This window comes from Sinohyriopsis cumingii, chromosome 13 (assembly GCF_028554795.1).
Source record: "Sinohyriopsis cumingii isolate HCF-2022 chromosome 13, ASM2855479v2, whole genome shotgun sequence".
Lineage (NCBI taxonomy): Eukaryota > Metazoa > Mollusca > Bivalvia > Unionida > Unionidae > Sinohyriopsis > Sinohyriopsis cumingii.
This window is the reverse complement of record NC_142973.1, coordinates 52,010,037-52,026,413: the sequence shown is the minus strand read 5'-3', so window position 1 is coordinate 52,026,413 and position 16,377 is coordinate 52,010,037. Positions and strand designations below refer to the sequence as shown.

The window sequence follows — 16,377 nt, the reverse complement described above, 5'->3', positions numbered from 1 at the left end:
ACTTGTCCTTTACAGATATAAAATCAGCAATATACCATCAGAAAGGAAGTTGAAAGTGGATGTTAGGCTGAAACTTTGCCTAGATGCAACATGTTTAGTAGATACACCACTTTTGGAAAATGCAGAATATGAATATCCATTATGCAGCAACACAAAATCAAATATCACTGCAGAAAGATTACCATTTCCAGGTAAAGTGGAATTATTGCTTATGAATATTTCATTATCCCCGATGCAGAAAACTTTAAGTTGGTTTTATGATGAGTTTTACAGAAACTTACTCAAGATTAGTTTTCATAATTTCACCCACTGAATTACTAAAGATATTTCAGTAGTGAATTGTCAGTCATATGGGGATCTTCTAACTATGAATGGTCTGTTGTGACAGATGGAAGGAACTTATTTTGCATACATTTGCATCTGTGATAAATAAATGTGAGAGCTTTGATAATTTTTATCTATTAATGTGTCACAATTCATTCAAAATTTTACTGTTAGAGTTTGCATGATGAATTTATTCTCTACATATTGGAAATATGTTATTTTCTCAACCATAAATCACAGAGATGACACAAATCAGTGTTGTCAAAAAATATATGTAAAGGATCTCAAATGGGTAATGATTTAATATATTGAATTTATTAAACGAGTTGAATAATGTCCAGCTTTTGTGAGCTTTGGCAACAAAATGCTGGTCACTATTCAGTGAGTTTCATAAATTTAATATTAAATTATTACTAATTTGAGATTCTTTTTATCACATAGTTTTTATTTCATTGGAAATTTTTTAGTTAGAAGAATGAATAATTTTGTTCATTCTGACAGGTGCTGCACCTTTCATTTGTTCTTTCATTTGTTGTGCATATTAAAATAGTCCCAAATAAAGTTGAACTAGCATTAACATTTAAACGTAGATTATACTTTTCTTACAAAGACAAAGAACAAGTTTCCTTCCTAATGAACAGAACATTTTACACAGTGAAAATCATTTTTCAACACAGAATGTCCAATGCATGTGATGTCACTTTGATGCAGTACCCTGTTAGAGCACAGTAGCCTAGATGATCCATGTTTGCATAACCTAACATGTCACTTTCACAACTAAACGTTACATTGTTGTAGTATTCCTGTGAAAGGTTTTACTGGGTGCAGAAATTCCCATATTTACTGTAATGTATTTGTGACTGGATATTTGCAGTACTTAAATTGGAACAGCAGACTATAGAATATGTAAACAAGTTTAATTTTGAGTCAGAATTTGAATCACATATTTGCCATGTAAATATGCTGTTTGGAGACTGGTTTATGTCTACATTCTTCTGTAAACAGAGGTGAGTTTATTTACTTCTGTAAGTTAACATTTAACCAAGCTTGTATATAAGATGGATTCCATGCTGCAGGTCTACTGCCGACCCTCTAACCCCAGTACACACACCTGCTATGAACTGAGCAAAACCCTTAGTTATAGTTGTTGTTGTTCTTGTCTTGGGGTATTAGCCATTTTTCATGTTATATTATACATGACTTAACGAGCCCTTGTTGTGGTTGGCCAAATTCAGAATGGCAATCCAACCAGCCAGCCATATGATACACACATTTATTGGTCTGGGGACCAGGGATTGGGTTGATACCCAATCCCTCTGGGGATAGGGAGTCAGATTGTGCTCTCCTGACTTGGGATTGGCATCCTCCATATCCGTATGTTCCTGTCAAATCTCTACATGGTCTGAGAATTCTCTTTATCCTCTTTACTAGAAAGTGAGACTTACCTCACCACTATGACAAACCACACACTTGCTCTTTCAACTCCAGCCGTACATGGAGGAAGATATTAGAAAGGACAGTCCTATCACACCTTGGGAGTGGGTTTGGAGCAGTGATACTCCCTTCATCATGGTGGACTCAAATGTGTTCTCAGAGGAACTGTTGGTGACAATTCCTCCCCCACCATTGGTGTCTCCTCTCCTTCACATCTTATGGGATCAGGTCTTAGAGGAAGAGGAGCTTTGGACATTCAGTGAGGTAGTTAATGAATTTTACTGCTTCCTTTGCACAAATTTGTTTCCTAAGCCTTTCAGTGCTGAGAACAAGAAAATTATCTCCAGTCTAGAGAGACTGTCTGGAATCTCCTCTCATCTAAATCTGCTGCTCATGCACTCTGTATTGATCCAGGAGCTTACACAATTGTTTCTTCTAGGTTCAAGAGTTTGTCAGGCAGCAGAGGGGTTAATCTGTTTTCCCCTCCTCCCCACTCCAGCCACTGGTCTCTACCTCCAACTATCAAGTACAATCACTGCCTTGGCCCTTTAAGCCTCATCCAGCCATCAAAGTTGGGTGCATCCCAGTTTTTGGATATTGGATGGGGAATGGTAATAATTATGGAGCTTAAGGCTCACACCCTAGTGATGATTCATCACATGCCAATCTCATTTTATCTGCCTCCTTTAGTATTTTGAAAGAGAAATTGTTTCCACTATTGCTTTAGTGTTTGCTGGAGGCTGCAGCGAAGACATGTCATGCACTTTCCATATCAATTGCGCCCTCAGCAAAAATGTGACCTCCATAGGGATAAATATGTATTGGCATCATCTTAGGTCTTGCTGGACAAGAGTAAAATCCATTTAAAAGCTTCACCACTTGAAGCAGGAATATTCTTCAGAGGTGTCATCCCCCTTAAAAGCATCCAGGGATTTGAGGGAACAGTAATACAGGTCCCTGACAATGACTTCCAGCCTATCAAAACCAGCCAAGAAGCATGCCCATCCAAAACTATTGTGTGTAACCTTCTTGTGTCCTTCAAATAGGTCTTCAGACTCCTCCTCCTTCCCCAGGGAGGAAGGGGATTGGCACTAGGAAAGGACAGCTCTTCAGCAGTGTTTTCTTCTTTTTGGTGTGCTGGTAGGTGCTTATCTGGCCTACTGTGAAGGGGCTTGGTCAGGCATCACAGGTAGAGTTCATTCTGTGTTAAAGATCGATACTGGCTTCATTTCTAGGAACATCCTTCCCTTTTGCTTATGCCCATTTTCTTTCAACAGTTAAAACTGTCTTCTTTAATAAAAAAGGTACATATAATTATGTGGAATAGTGCAGTCATGAAGATGGAAAACAACAAAACTCCATGGTTCTCTTCCTGGATCTGGTGTTGAAATTGTTTGGAAAGTTTTGGCTTATAATCACCCTTTCTACCTTAAATATATTTATTTTGAAAGAAGCGATAAGGTATGGTCAGAATTGTCTCTTTCTACCTCTCCAAGATTTTGCAGATAGTGTTGCTCCCACCATATCCAAGTGAATTGTCCAAACTATCAAAAGTGCTTATGAGTCACTAAGTGGGACCATTCTTTTGTGGGAATTATAGTACATGAAGTTAAGGTTATTCTTAAGCCTACCTGAATAACTCCTTCTTGCAGATGTTTCACACAACCTTCACTTCATTTTGCCTTAGTTTGATCTTTGGCATTTTTGTTTGGTCCTGCATCGATGGCACAGCACATGGTCTTAGCTGTACTTTCTTACAGTAATGATCACTCCTAATGCAGTTGTTTTCTATACCAGTTGTATTGAGGACATCATTTTCCCTCCTAATATACAAATTCAGCAATGCAATGATAACAGGAAATAGTATACTGCTATTAAAATTTAGTTCATAACTCTATAACTAATTCTTATTATGTAATATATACCTGTTACATTTGCGAAGATTCCCACCTCCCACCTCACTCATTTGTCCTGTAGTCTCAATACAAGTCAGAAGAAGGAGATATTCTGTATACTGATTATCACAAAGGAGTTTAACTCAGATCATGCTCTTTTCAATTCTGGGCTCTCCATTACTATTTTAGGAGGGAATATTTAGCTTTGACTGAGTACTTTGAGTTCTGGAATAGGAAAACATTGCAATAGTAACAAGTATGTATAATCAAATTTAGTTGACACAAAAGATGTCCAACTATATTTTTAATGCATTTTTATGTTTATTTATAGATCTGACAGTGGACTTTTGGAAGTATACAGAGTGCTCCCAACCAAAAATAAAGATGGGTAAAATATTTTAATATTCTAATTGTTATTTGATTGCCTAACTTTAAAAATAAGATGGATCTAAATTATTTGTGAAGTTAACCATTAACAGTTGTCAGTAGAATTGTTAAAAGTTAATCTGTTTCTTATGCTGAATATCACTATTTTCAGAAATATGTTAGGAAATACAATCCTGGACAATTTGTAACCTATTCACACAGTTTATTTTTCTGTACACAACAAGTTCTTAATTACCCAATCATAACAGTACATATATTAATCTGCTCTTTGTTAAAATATAACTTTATGCCTTGGGACTATATAGTATGACCCATCTAGTCACAGCAGACTGTTACCCATTATCATGTCACATTACATGATATTTCATTACATAACACACACTGTGAATTTCCTTTTATTTCATTCACTTTTGGTTGATTGTTTTGAGTAAAATTAAGTTTGGCATGATAATGTATATTATTAAAACTTAGGTCAAGTTTCATTTTAATTATTTTCTAACATAATATAATAAAGTTGTGAAAGTTTTTTATTTAGAACTTTGTCATTAAGTTGCATGAATACTGGTGGGGGCATCTATGTCTTATGGACACATTTCTTTTCTGTAAACTTAAATTTGGAATTGCTATACATTAGATCTACAGTGAAAAGTTCAGTAGAAATAGATTTACAAAAGAAAATATTAGTTTGGTCATAAGAGATCAAGATTCCACTTGTTATCTACTTATTGATTGATGGAATTATTGATGAATCAACTTTGATAAAATCATACTTGTCTTGCCAGTCATGTAAAATTCTGGCCATGTATGCATGCACAGAATGTGTAATGTAAAGTTTATATAAATGTACTGGAAGAACTGGTTTGACAACAATATTTGCTCAATCAAATGCATATAACCAACAGTAGTAAGTCAGGAAGTAAATTTCTCACAACTAGTTTGACATACTTTTAAGTAGAATTAAAATGAAAAAGATTTCCCAATCAAACTGATTATTGAAGTGAACCCATTTTGGCAAATGTTTTCAATTGATAAAGAAGGTAGATTCTCAAAAAATGATAATATTTTACCAGTTAAGTGATCTTTGGGAGGTACTAATTTGAATATATTCCTTAAAGTGAACAGTGGAAATATACATCTAAAGAGGTTTATGAAAGGGAAATGTTTCTGTACATTATAAGGTGAAAGTCTCATTCTACTTGAAAATATGCTTCACATTTTGCTAAAACTGGAAAATGAACACAATCCATAACTGCTTCACAACTATGTTGTGACATGATATTATATTAATCTTAAAATTTTTATCCTTGCATGTGGAATGTTCTCATTTTAAGATTGCCCAAGTGATAGCATTCCAGAACCACTGAAGACCATTTGTACATTTACACCTGACTGCCAGACAGTTACCTGCTGTTTGAAATTGGATTTCATCCCTGGAGCTCGTTACATACAAGTGAATGTTGGGCTTGACCATTGTAAAAATAATCTTACTTATGGAATTGAGAATAAACAGTGGAGTAAAACTCTAACAGGATTTTCATCTAGTAAGATACATTTTTTTTAATTTTGGAGTACTTTCTTAATAAGGTTAGTCTTGCATTGCATTTCATTAGTGTATATGCAGGCCTGCCACTTACCCTGTTTACTTAGGATCATCTCTTTTGTTTAAAGTAAGAAAATTGCAATTTTCTGAGTTATTACCCCCAATCCCAATTTTTAAAAATGCCAAACAAATCCACAACCTTTTCATTCTTGAATAGAGCAAAAGTGATGCAGAAATTCTGTGAGAATTACACCACAGTCATACCATGAGAATCTATCATTTTTCCATTTTCATTTTGCATGCTGATATGAGTTAATTTAATTAAGGGCTGTTCCAGTAAAACATATACCCCCCGGGGGGAAGGCACTTTCAAATTCAACCAACCCACAACGGAAGCAGTTTAAAAAGATTATGATCCACCGTCAGATGTGTTTTAATCGAGAAACACTGCCCCCTACAGAAGTACATTTTTTAACATAATTTCTAGCTATGGGTTAGTGGGCGGTAGAAGCGATTTTAATATTGAGTTGGGGACAGAAGCGATTTAAATGACAGCTGGCTGGAGGTAATCTACTGAATTCATATACATCGTATAATCTACTGCATATTTTTATTTTTATTCATTCATTATAATCAGTCTTTTGTCCTTTTGTTTGTTTGTCTGTCAGCCAAGTATGTCTCTGATACTGTGAAATCACAGATTTTCATGGTGGCTTATTATCTGTAGATGTCATTGATCAGTCCCTTAATACCTACTTATTTGACATCCATGAATACAGATTTTATTATAGATATTTCTATTCTAATACAGAAATAATGAATTTGTATCCTTACTAAACTCTGTTTCCTAAAGTGATCAATATGTCTTGCTATTTTTCTTTGTTCTCAGGCATGCTGCTTTTGATTAGAATAATAGTTAAATCTTATATTGCTTTAAATGTGTGGTCAGATTCTATGATTCACTGTTATTATTTTTTCCAATAAATGTTTTGGTAAACTTGTATGATTTGTCAGAAGAAAAAAAACAATGATGCCTGTGGAAGTGATGTTGCATCCTTTGTCTACTTTTACACTATATCATTTCTTGTAAGAACATCTTTTTCAGTTACCGATGTCTTATTTTTACGCCTTGTTGCAAGACTAATATAAAGTTATTAAAAAATATAGCAAGTCAAACATTTGTATATCATAGATTTAAAAAAATGGATGAAAGTCAAAGAATCATTTTTCCCAGAGCACTCATAAAATCGGTCATTGCAGTTAACTGTATTGTCAACAGCATCATAATCATCACTGATGGCCTAACAGTAACGTTCTGCACTTTCAATCCAGTTGTCACAGGTTCTATCTCCCACTTCTAGTCTTTCATACAAGACTTACACCTATGACCTGAGGGGCTTTCATGGCAGAGTGGTATAAGATGCTTGTCTTGTGATACAGATCTGAGGGGCTTCCATGGCAGTGGTACAAGATGTTTGTCATGTGATTACTTGCCTCCAATATGTAAATGAAAATGTTGCCAGTTACTTGTGGAAGGTCAGTGGTTCTACATAAGTGGTGTTTGGTGTCTCAAAAGGACTTGGATTTTCTTCAGCAGTAAAACTGGCTGCCATATATAGATTCTCTTCATCTGAAAATGGTGTAAAAGGCCATAATGATCTACTGAAACCCTGGAGATCTCATGTCTAAATGACTTCAGCTGTTGGAGATAAAACATCAAATCAACAGAGGCTCCATGTGCCCAAGTGTACTAAGGTGCTTGCTTTTACATCACTTAAACATCTCACCAAGTGAGTTTGTGTCACAGATCAACCAATTTAGGTTGGTGGTCTTTCAGGGTTCTTCCTCCACCTAATATATTGTAAAATAAATCACCAAAAAACCCAAAATCAAACCACACTGAATCAACCAACTAATCAACCGTGGCCACAGCAGCAAAGGTACTAGTCAGTCATTTTTGCCACAGCTGTATGAGTTTATAACTTTTGACTAAAGTAATTTTTGCAGACCTTAGAATATTGTCAATTATGCGTTTCTGACATTTACCTTAAAGTCATCATCAGTAGGTGCAAATGGAGTTTTCATGGTAAGCATACGAGATGGAAAAGTCTTGAGCAATCCTGCATCACACACTGCTGAAAGGTTTACATGTTAGCTCACTAAGATTTTCTCTTAACAATGTTCATTGTTCCAACTAAACTGTTATAACTTATTCAAGCTATATTCACCAATATCAGATGAGAATGCATCAATGTTTTTCAATGATGAATTTGAATTGAGCAACAACCACAATCAGCAAACCAAGAAATAAAATTATTCACACTCTCTCAGATAGAAGTAGGGTATAATCATAATCTGCCAAAAGTTTTTTAATTTTTTAAATTTGCCAAATATTTTTTCCAATCATACTGATTCACTGGACATTATCACCAGAATGGACAGAAACAGACCAGAAGGTTAAAATCAATTTGATACAGCTTTTAAGTAGCTAAATTCATATTGGTTTAGTTAACTGTACACCCTTTATTGTCTTCCTTTTGATGAAATTTCTTACTGAAGCCAAGAAAATAATGTTGTACACATAAAATAGAGGCACACTTCTACTCATTGTTTTTTTTTATACTTGTCCATTCCAGCCTGTTCTTATGATCTTCTCCCCCCCCCCATACTGTTTGTCTTGTTTATGATATGTATCTAAATTTCTCACTTTTCCAACTAATTACTATACAGATGTTCTGTGAATATGCATATCAGTGTGAAAACAATGGAGAGACTAAATCCAAGATTGAAAACCTCTACATTTCTGGATGTATTCTGCATGGATTCCATATTTCTGCACAAAACTCAAGAGTTCAGGACTCTGCACTAATTCAGTTCCCACTGTAAATTTGTGCAAACACCACGATATTAAAATTCAGTAACTTTAAATTTTGAGTGCTCATGATCAAATTTATATCAATATAGACTCATTTATGATGACAGCTTTTGTGAAGAAGAAAAAACATAACAGCCCCACCATTTTCTGGATCTATACAAATTTGAAATGTGTGCTTTCAATACTGCACCAAAGAGTCAGCTGCTGATTTCAGTAATGAGTCGTCCAAACTCAGGTCTGTAAAGGGATGGAAATTATGTTAATAAAACAATGTCCCTCAGTTTTTTCAGTTACAAGTAGGACAAGCTCTCAAAAGATTGCTTTTACTATAACTTACTTTCATTATCAACCAATCAGGGACAGTCGAACCCATATATACTCTATTTTATCTTCACTGATTCTTAGTATGGTTCTCGTTCTTTCACATCTGTAGTGATACGAGTCCTTGAACAACTCTCAATGGTTGTAAGCCTTTTTCGACCATGCTGAATGGACACACTGTAAGATAATGTTCAAGTAACAGAAATACCATCGGATAACCAGAGACCAATAAAATTGAATAGTCAAGTTATCTCCTCTGCAGGGATGCTGACAGGATTTCAGGATGTACTCTAAGTTTTGTGTGTGTTTGATCTCCAATGAGAAAGTGGTGGTGGTGGGAATAGCCATTGTTAAATATCTCCCTAACACTTAAATATCTGTCAGTCTCTTTCTTACTTTCTTACTATTCCACTCTGTTACAGCTCTACTGAAATCAAAATTCTCGAAGAGATGTCATCTCTAGTTTTATAGCGATTATTACTGTGATGTCATTGGGCATGGTCACGTGTTTGTGGTGGGGTCTTGGTTGGGATGCATAAAGGCTATAGGCTTACTCCATATTTGACAGCTAATTATGATGTTGTCAAAAGAATTAAAAAATTTCTAGCAATTCAGTTGGACTCCGATACTTGATTCATAGTCAATGAACAGGTTCTAAGCTTGATGTATTTATTTTGGAGCTCATAATGTTCCTCCATCACATTCAAGTTTTGGATATACCAAAGGTGAAATTGGTGCAGTTGCATCCTAAACTACTATTGTGGCTACTTCAAATGTTATTTAATGTGAGACTTTAATGCAAGAACTCATAGCTTCAGTGATTTTGGGGTTAAAAAAAATTAATTTCTTCTCAAACAACTCAATTTGGTGCAGATTACATTGTTTATAATGATACAGTGAGAATTCTTGATGTGTAAAAGTTGCACAAGAAATGAACATCAGATCAGAAAATTACTATCACTGGGAAAATACTGATAGGAATATATAGAAATAACAATATAATTATTTAAGTAGAATATGTGGTGACAATAAGAGCACTAGTTCTACAACTTTGTGCAAAATACATCTTGTAAACTATTCTGTTGTTTCTAACAGCATTGTAATATGGCAGTAATTTCTGTCCACTTTTTACTTTAGTCCCTTGCTAATTAATAGTTTTAGATTTTACAACACTAAGCACATTTTATCTTTTGACAATAACACATCATTACAAATATTTAGAATCCAAGAAAATAGAAGTTACAATTTTATTAAAAGCGCTGGTACCAGTAAGACTAAAGGAGATGGTAAAAAAAAAGAATCATGATGAACAGATTAGTAGTGTAGTAAAGGACATCAAGTATTTTTTCATCAATTTCATCATCAGTTAATGATACTGCTTAAAAATGTATTCTACTAGATAATATACAATTTTAGGTATCCATTTTGCAATACAAATACCAAATGATGGCTTGGAAATAAGTGCCAAATGGTCTGCAGAAAATACCACCACGATCAAATTATACATAGGAAGAACCAAACACAAACGGGACAAATTTGTATCCATCTTGCTTCGAGTTTACACAGATCAGTTCAGTCTCTTATGCTTAATGTCATTTAATTTTTGCACATAGAGAGCATGTACATCATTTGGTCATACATCTGCATGATACAAAAGTTTGTGTTTCTCTTCTTTTGTTGCTCAGTGGTTCTGCCAACTTGAAATCTACACAAACTTAATTATGTTGCATGGGGATTCTCTGATGTTCCCTACGAGCATAAATCTGTTATTTGTTTCTGAATTTAATATGATCCTCTTCTTCGGTGTACAAATATTATTGTGCTGTGAACTCCTTTCATTGCCTGCTGTCTGAAACGCATATGCATAACTATCTTGAACAAGTTACTGTTCTTTATGATTGTGCAATTTTCAACATCTCACATGTATGGCCCCATGGGTATTCTCTCTTGGATATCTCTGTCCCAAAAAGAAAAGTTTTGAACCAGAGGTCTCGTTAGGATTTTAAAACTAAGAGTCCATGGCTCCCATTTTGGTTTAGAATTTAATTTCTACATTCCTTAAAACACGGACATAGCTCTTGGTTGTCCATCAGAGTGAGTCTGAATTTTTTCAATCCAAGGAAGGTCTTATTCAAAGCACTAAGCTAGGCATCACACACTTTCTTACACTTGGCTAATGTCCCTTTCAAACTATCAGTTCTAGCAACTTTAGTCCTCTCCTCAATCTCACAATCTTCGTCAGTTTGCCGTTGAACCCCAAAATACTCTTTGAAGTCTATGTCTCAACATGTCAAGATTCCGAGTACACGTGCACTGCTTATTCCATTACACTCGGAAAGGAACATACGAATGAAAGCTAAAGTTGTTTATTTGATGTACTGTTATAAATGACCACATGTACATCTCTGGGTATTTCTGCCTCTGAATTCAAGCACTGTAAATATCAGTAGATTTTCCCACCCAGCTGCCAGTCAAAGCCTTTGATCTCGCCGCTTAGCTATTGCAGCATGTTCTTTTGATGTATTCTTATAATGGTGACGACCGGTGGGAGGGGGGGGGGCTTTCAACCACTAAATTCTGTCATTGTAAATATCATCACAGCTAACTGATCAACACATTTTCCCACTATACAGGTACACTCGGAAGTGAACACAAGAATTAAAGCTAAAGTTGTTTATTTGATGTACTGTTATAAATGACCACATGTACATCTCTTGATATTTCTGCCTTTGAATTCAAGCACTGTAAATATCAGTATATTTTCCCACCCAGCTGCTAGTCAAAGCCTTTGATCTCGCCGCTTAGCTATTGCATCATGTTCTTTTGATGTACGCTTATAATGGTGACGACCGGGGGGGGGCCTTTCAACCACTGAATTCTGTCATTGAAAATATCATCACAGCTAACTGATCAACACATTTTCCCACTATGCAGGTAACTGAAGCAGGACTGGCAAGTCTTTGAATTTTACTGCCCACCTAAATAAAAAAATTGGCGTCCAAATACGCGTGATTATAAGCATTTCTGAGACCTCTGTCAGTTTTCACTAACATGAACCCTGCCAAAGATTCACTTCCTTGAATCAGTGTTTTGCTGCCTCTTATGCCAGATTTTTCTCTTCCATAATGATGTATTAGGGTTTTAAGTCCAACATTCCCATAGTCTGCTTGTTTAGACATGGGTATATTTAATAAATATAACCGGTATATTGTCCATCCAACACGTACATCGGACTCGCACTCAACATCAATTTTAGGCTCAAAATCACACACTGGTATTTCCAGTGACATTTTTCCAATGTCCAGCAGACCGATGTACATGAAATTTATTGTCATCATAGCTATCACCAGCCAGTATTTGCCAACGAAAACTTCGTCTGAAGACACACCGTGTTGTGATTCAACCATTTTGGTTTCCTGTGTGGCCCTTTTTGGAAACACGCATTTGTAAAACTTCCACGATGAAAGTAAGGCTAAAACTCCATAAAATGCTTGTTCCTCGGCCAAAGAACGAATCAAATTTAGTTTAACAGCAATTCATGTCGAACCGAAGTATCCAGATATCTGGATGTCGCATCAGGTGATGTGAGACAGCTGCGGCAGCGCAAATTACGTCATGAAATGCACTTTTAAAGTTAAATTTTAAAGTTTAATAAAAACTGCATACTGCACAAAGAACATTTTTTTTTATATCCACGGCGTTGACGTAATTTGCCAAACGCGTATCACTGCTTTAAAAGTACGCCAATTCGTACAAATTACGTGCACTCGCGTGTACTGGCATCATTTTCTGACCCAATGTTTTATTCACGTTAGACCGCTAGGAGAGGGTAGATGCGATTTTAAATATATATTCGTTTTTTTTTGTTATTATCTTCTTTCTGTCAACCCCACCAGCAATTTCTCATTTTGTTAGCACAACCCACAACAGAAGTGATTTTCCTAACCAACCTTCCACTGTCAGAATCAAAATAGTTGAAACAGATCCTCCTACAGAAGTTTTTTTGAAGTGCCGTCCCTGGGGGGAGATATATGTTTTACTGGAACAGCCCTAATTCTAAAGAATAGCATAAAAGATGCAAGTAAAAAATGATAGATTTTCACAGCATGACTGTAGCGTATGTTTTGGACATTAAGTAAATAGGATATTATACAGTGGAAATGTCAGTTCCTTTGCAAATTTTTGTTAAATATATGGTTGCAAACACTGATCCTGCTTTTTCTTTTTCCTCTCCATTTCCCTTTGACATACTGATTGTTCATTCCACTAAAGGGGGCAGGTCTGTATATGTAGTTCATGTTTTTATTTTTTATGCCTTCTCTGTTTGGTGTTTCCCAACTTCTAAGGCCACCCCTTCTGCAGCAGAAAAGTGGCCCTGTTTAAGGGATGGACTTTATAGAGGGGAATCACACAGATGTGAGTAACACTTGCAAGTAAAGTATAAAGGCATAACTGATTTTTAAATATTTTTTTTTTTTAAAATCACAATTGTATTGAATCAATGTGTTAAAACTTATACCAGTGCTATTTTAAAAGTTGTGAATAATCAAGCTGTAACAATTGATTCTATTTTCCCACTTTGTATGGAATGTATGTTGATAATATTCAAATCTTTGTGACTTCAAATTTCTCAGCATGGATCAAAGAAATCTAACTCTTTACATTTAGTTGAATTACTTCACCTGACCTTCTAAACTGAAATTTTTTGATGACATTTTGCACTTTTTACAACTTATTTGTTAATTGAAAATTTTTTAATTGTTACATGAAGTATTTATTGTTTACTTGGTGTATCACATGATCCACTGGTTTTGTCTGGTATCTTTACAAGTACACTTCATAATCCAGGAGAGAATCCACAATAGCCATCATACCATGTTTTTTTCTTTCTGGTGACTTTATGTCATGCTGTCTTGTCATGAACAATACTGTGTTTCTCAGCAGTTTGCAATTTCATCTTAATAGATATAGGTGGTAATAATAGCCAGTAATTATCAAAGTGACAGAACCTGACATCTAAGGAACATGTAGGAGTAAAGACAATCAGATTACTTACCTCTTTGTGTGGATTAAAGTTTCTTAATTGGCATGTTGGAACAAATATTAATGTGTTGAATTGAGAAATCATTAAATATACAGTAAATTTCAATTTGTAAACCACATTATGTGGCCAATCATGTGAGGTATATTTCACAGTTTTTGCAATAATATGCCAGCTGCTGGCCACATTAGAGGGGTGGCCATCATAGAGGAATACTTTGAACACAAAATCTTCAATGTCGAGGGATTAGAGCCACATAAAAATGGGTAGCCACTGATCAGAGGAGCCATTCAAGATGGAAACAACTAGAACTTTATGCTTCTGTTCAGTTGTTTGAGTCATTGCTTCATCTAACCAGAAATAGTAATGATAATTGTCTTCACTCTAAAGATGAAACCATATCATGAAATTATACATTTGTCAATTTCACTTTAAAATAAAAATATTTATCTTAAGAATCTAACAAATAATCTTAATAACATGAGTAGAGCCATGAAATGTGCAAAAGGTCTTTATGGATGTATATTGTAGATACCAGATTCCAATTTTCAGTTGTTGTTTTTTTCAATGACTTACCAGTGAGTATTGTTGTGATCTGTATGATTTTCATTTTTAATTTAATCATTAGATTATGACGTCAAAGTTGTACGTCTGGTATTAGTGTATGATATTATCACACCTTTAACAACTTTTGTGCTTGAGACTGGTTTTTGTGACTTTCTTTCTTGCAGTAATGGAAATGCAGCTTGATAATTGGATCATTCATGTTACAGCTGTGAACATTTTCTTATCTATTTTCAGTTGATAAAATTCATATTGGAAAATATGTACCAGTAAAAACAGTTTTGTGATAAATATATTGTTCATACTAAATTTTAAATGAACATATTCATGCTTTAAACCTGCAAGAATCTTCCCTTCTAGTAAATGTATGATAGATATTCCGTTTGCTTTTAACAAAGACTTAAATGGTTACATGATCCTGGAATTGCCAAAGCAAATCAAATGATAACTTTAAGTTTAAAGGCACAGAACGTAACCAGTTTATATCTGCCCAATAACTAAACAATTGTTGAATTTCATATGCACTTTTCACGCAATTAGATATTGGTCAAGTTTGATTTGCAATTTTTGTTGTCAGCAGATTCTGAAATGCTGATTGCTTCTTATGACCTATGCCCTTGGATACACCCCAAATTACCTTATGATTCAGATTTAATTGTTAACCATTGAAAGGCTTTAATTACAATTAGTTATTTGACGTTTCTCTAGAGTATGGTATCAATTCCTCGCTTTATGTATAATATTTAAGTTTCACTGTGTTTTTCTCTGTTTTCTTGTTTTTAGTAACTGTTTTTGCAACTGAAAGTTGTGGGTTCAAATGCTACCATTGGATCAGCCCAAGCTGGCTTTGGTAAAATACTTTACTCCAATAACTGCAGCACTAAATAATCTGTGTTTGTGTACTGTAAATAACAAAACCAAGCAGTTTTACTTGTTCCATATATGGAGTTATTAAATATTCCTGTTTAGTATAGTTTCTTAATAAACTTTTTATTGTTTAACAGGTTTCAATCTATCAGAAAATGTTGGAAACAGCTTTGGGCTGAGCTTAGCAGTGACAGACATGACTTTAATGTACTATTTGAACATGTCAATAAAAGCATGTGGACTGGCCACAACTGCTGAGAATGGTGGTTGTCATACATACATGTTTCTTATGGATACAAAAATTGAGAAAGCAGCATGCACCCTGCCTAGAAAAAGAAGGAAACGAGAAGCCAACAGGTGGGACATTTGTTGTGTCTCTCTTTTAGGTTAGCTGAATATGAGAAATGCCATAATCGTGCAAGATATGCCCATAATTATTTTTCAGTGGTGGAGGGGGTGATATGTATGCAATAGAAACATCTTGTACTTATTGAAATATGTTATGATCATACCTTAGGAGAACAATGACTACTTTGCAAATCCAGACCTCCAGGGCTAAAACATTGTAGCTAAAAAGCTGTTATCTGACTACCTAGGTGGCAGTTAGTTTCTGCTTGATATACACAGGGAGGGATTGGTGCTAAATCCAATAAATGGAAGGTATAAAACCAGTATAGCATCACAATAAGCCAGCTTGATGGCAACTAAGTGTAGCCACTTACTAGATTATATTGCAGACTTAAACACTGTTACTTCAAGTGTTAAATCTTTATTAAGGCTCTTAAAAACAGTAACAAGAAAAGAGTGAAGACAACAAGCTTTGTCAGATTTAAAAAATAATTTATTTTCCTAAAAAAACAAGGTAAAAATGAGAAAAAGAACTTGTATCTCTATGAATCAAATCCAAAAAAAATCCAAGAATAAGCCAAGAATTAAAAAATAGAAGTCCTAGAAATAAAATGTCCTAAATGAATCTGAATTGGAGTCCTAATAAAATATCCAAGATGGAGGACGATGATGTATGATGTGGTCAGTGTTGTCCTGATGTGTCAACAGTTCCTTGTTGAACCACAGAAAATAATATTCCAGTTTTGAATTCCAAATACAGTTGCAATAAATGTGTCTTTGT

General features: G+C 34.9%; 1 protein-coding gene across 1 annotated transcript in view; it reads left to right on the top strand.

Moving 5' to 3' along the window:
* LOC149785555 (uncharacterized) overlaps positions 1-16,377 on the top strand; it is a 59,650-nt gene that overhangs the window by 34,053 nt on the left and 9,220 nt on the right. The window contains exons 9-12 of the mRNA XM_089979906.1: positions 16-191; positions 3,985-4,041; positions 5,372-5,581; positions 15,386-15,605. Of these exons, the coding sequence (XP_089836032.1) occupies positions 16-191; positions 3,985-4,041; positions 5,372-5,581; positions 15,386-15,605 (663 nt within the window). The remainder of the gene's footprint in view (positions 1-15; positions 192-3,984; positions 4,042-5,371; positions 5,582-15,385; positions 15,606-16,377) is intronic.